This window comes from Anneissia japonica, unplaced genomic scaffold, assembly GCF_011630105.1.
Source record: "Anneissia japonica isolate Jap-2015-1 unplaced genomic scaffold, ASM1163010v1 scaffold91707_len7297_cov202, whole genome shotgun sequence".
NCBI classification, from domain to species: Eukaryota; Metazoa; Echinodermata; class Crinoidea; order Comatulida; family Comatulidae; genus Anneissia; species Anneissia japonica.
Genome location: NW_022704739.1, coordinates 4,389 through 7,299, shown reverse-complemented (window position 1 = coordinate 7,299; position 2,911 = coordinate 4,389). Strand labels below are relative to the sequence as shown.

The following is a 2,911-nucleotide window of genomic DNA, read 5'->3' as shown; positions in this document are numbered from 1 at the left end:
TTGTACATGCTTTTGAGGAATAAGCTATGCATTTGTAATTTGCACTGATGAATCTAGCACGACATCCAACAAATCCGAATTAAGAGTTACTTAAAAAATACTGAAGAAAAAGAGAAAGCCATCGTAGAAACTTGCTTTGAGTTCCGTCTTCATTTTAGGTTGATTGCAATCGATTTTTAAAGGATTAGGCCAGAAGGAGATAATGCACTTAATAAACAATGGAAGGGGTAACATTCACTTTATCTAAACATTAACGTTTAGGCCTACTGGTGTGTCGTTTTAATCAATAGATAATCTCTATGGCAACGATATTGGGACTGAGCTAGCAGTACGACGGTTCATTCACAGGGTGCTGTGTGCTAGGCCTGTTAATTAACAGGCAGCAATGATTATTGCATTATTTTTGTCTAGAAATTCTGCTTTCTAGGCATTAGGAATTCGGAGATTCCACTGTATGTCTTTTTTTGTAGTTTCATTTTAATCATCATCATAACATTAACACTGTTTAACATTTTATCAATAATTAGTCGTGAATTTGAACATCAGTACATAGGCTAGGCTTTCCAGCTTAATTGGGTGACTTGAAAAGCCATCCATCACTGCTATAACAGGTCAGCATGGGTTGATTTCATGGCCATAGCTTAAACTAAAAACTGCCGATGTTATAACCGATGTCAATTTTATACCGCCAGCGATTTTACTTTTTTTTTTGCCGACATACTTTTTTCCTAATTTTGAGGGCTGAATGTTGTATCAATTAAATGAATTCATAATGCTGTTTTATTAAAAAAAAACCTAGCTGATACAGTCTGTTAATAGACATGAATGCTGCAAAAATACTGTTCTTGTTTATTAATTGAATGCACAATGTTTGTTAGTCCTTAAATTGTGGTGTTTGGATGATCTGTTTTACAGATTTGTAATTCAGTGTTTCTTATCATGATGCTGTGAACAAAAAACCATAGCTGATACAGTATGTTAATAGACATAAATGCTGCAAAAATACTGTTCTTGTTTATTAATTGAACACACAATAGCTGTTAGTCCTTAAAAGTGTAGTGTTTGAATGGTGTTTTACAAATTTGTAATTTCGGTATTTCTTACGTTCGTGCAGGTGTGGCGTGAGTTCCCTGATCGATTGGTTGGTTATCCAGGTCGTCTGCATTTATGGGATGAGGGAACCGGCAAATGGAAATATAATTCGGAATGGACTAGCTCCATGTCCATGATTCTCTCTGGTGCTGCTTTCTATCATAAGGTGTGTATCAGAACTTCATTATATTTATCAATAAATAAGTACAGTAGTAAGATTTGAATACTGTAAATATTAAATGAATAAATAAAATAAACAATAGAGACGTGAGGAAAATTATAGTATTATATAATAAATTAAATACATGGTATTTTTAAGGTATTAAAACAAAATAGGAATATCATTACATTCAGTAAATACACTGATAAATATTTTATATTTATTAATAATAAATGATGAATATAATAAAATATGACCAAAATTTTAATATCATCTTGACCTAACTTCAATGGTCAAAACAATGAATAATTCAGTCATGTAATTGACAAGTTCTTACAGTAGTTTATAGTTTCTTACAGTAATTTATAGTTTATGTATTATATACAAGTAAATAATTCAAGATCTTCAGGAGGAGAGTGCTCAATACCATAGTAGAACTAGATGATTAATAGAGATGTAAACTTCATACTTTTATTCCACTACAAATTTGTTTTTGTAATAACAAAAATTGTATAACTGTAGTTGATTATTTTGTATTTTAGTTCTTCAACTTCCTGTACACCCATCAAATGCCCTCTGTCATTAAATCTTGGGTTGATGAAAATTTCAACTGTGAAGACATTGCAATGAACTTCCTTATCAGTAATATAACGGGCAAACCACCGATGAAGGTCACCCCTAAGAAGAAATTCAAATGCCCAGAATGCATCAACAACGAAAACCTATCAGCTGATCCAAAGCACATGGAAGCAAGGTCCGAATGCATTTCAGATTTTTCCAAGATTTACGGAATTATGCCATTGAAAAGTGTTGAATATCGAGCTGATCCTGTCCTGCACTTAGACACCTTGCCACAGGAGTTGAAACGATTTAAGGACGTTGGTGATATTTAATGTAATTTAATGCATTATTTTGTACAGATTTTTGTAATATAGTACTATTTATATGAAATATTGATCAATTCAGTAGCATTTTTTATATATTGTAATAGAACTTAATTGTAATACTGTTATTAGAGATCATCTTTGGTATTTGTTGGATAAAATAATGCTGCAGCAGTGGTGTTGTAGCCTGGTGGTTAAGAAGCTTGCTTTCCAATAATTAAGTCTTATGAATAAAACAACTCAGTTTATGAATTATTACATGATGTTAAAGTCTGAATATATAACACATTGTGGTCACAGATTGTTTTAAAATAGTGGTGGGCATAAAATGGGTCAGAGGCCAAAGTGAATTTTAGATTTAACACCAAATAAATACAGTATAAAAAAGAGGGCTGTGTTGTAGTAGCAGGCACCACTTCTTTTTACATGTATCCTATTGTACATGTATCCTGCAATACCATAGCATACATTCCTGCAAGCTTTACAATAATGAATGTACTTATTATTCCTCTTCAAATACATAGTAGGTTCAGACCGGAGTCACTTTTTGAACATAATACCCGATTCACACGTGAAGTTAAATTTAACAAAAAGTAACAAATTGTAACCGAGCCATCTCCCGAGTTATTCCTACCGAGATATAAAGCATTCACACGCATTTGTAAGGTAATGCCAAGGTCGTGTAAAATTTATTCAGTGTTTATTCAATGAATCATTTTTTCCCCCTACTGCAATATAGGCCTAGCCTAGTTGAGAACCCCTGTCACAGATGGAC

General features: G+C 32.7%; 1 protein-coding gene across 1 annotated transcript; it reads left to right on the top strand.

Moving 5' to 3' along the window:
• The first annotated feature begins 1,051 nt into the window (after nucleotides 1-1,051).
• On the top strand, nucleotides 1,052-2,394 carry LOC117104778 (exostosin-2-like). The gene is made up of 2 exons (XM_033245629.1): nucleotides 1,052-1,258; nucleotides 1,795-2,394. Exons 1-2 carry the CDS (start codon nucleotides 1,067-1,069, stop codon nucleotides 2,143-2,145), a joined length of 543 nt encoding a protein of 180 aa, XP_033101520.1. The 5' UTR covers nucleotides 1,052-1,066; the 3' UTR covers nucleotides 2,146-2,394.
• The last annotated feature ends 517 nt before the right edge of the window (nucleotides 2,395-2,911 follow it).

Excerpts from the sequence above, each read along its gene's own strand:
- LOC117104778 (XM_033245629.1), top strand. The coding sequence starts at position 1,067 with ATGGTGTTTTACAAATTTGTAATTTCGGTATTTCTTACGTTCGTGCAG. Across the intron at positions 1,259-1,794 it reads GTGCTGCTTTCTATCATAAG|TTCTTCAACTTCCTGTACAC; the intron begins GTGTGTATCAGA and ends TTTGTATTTTAG.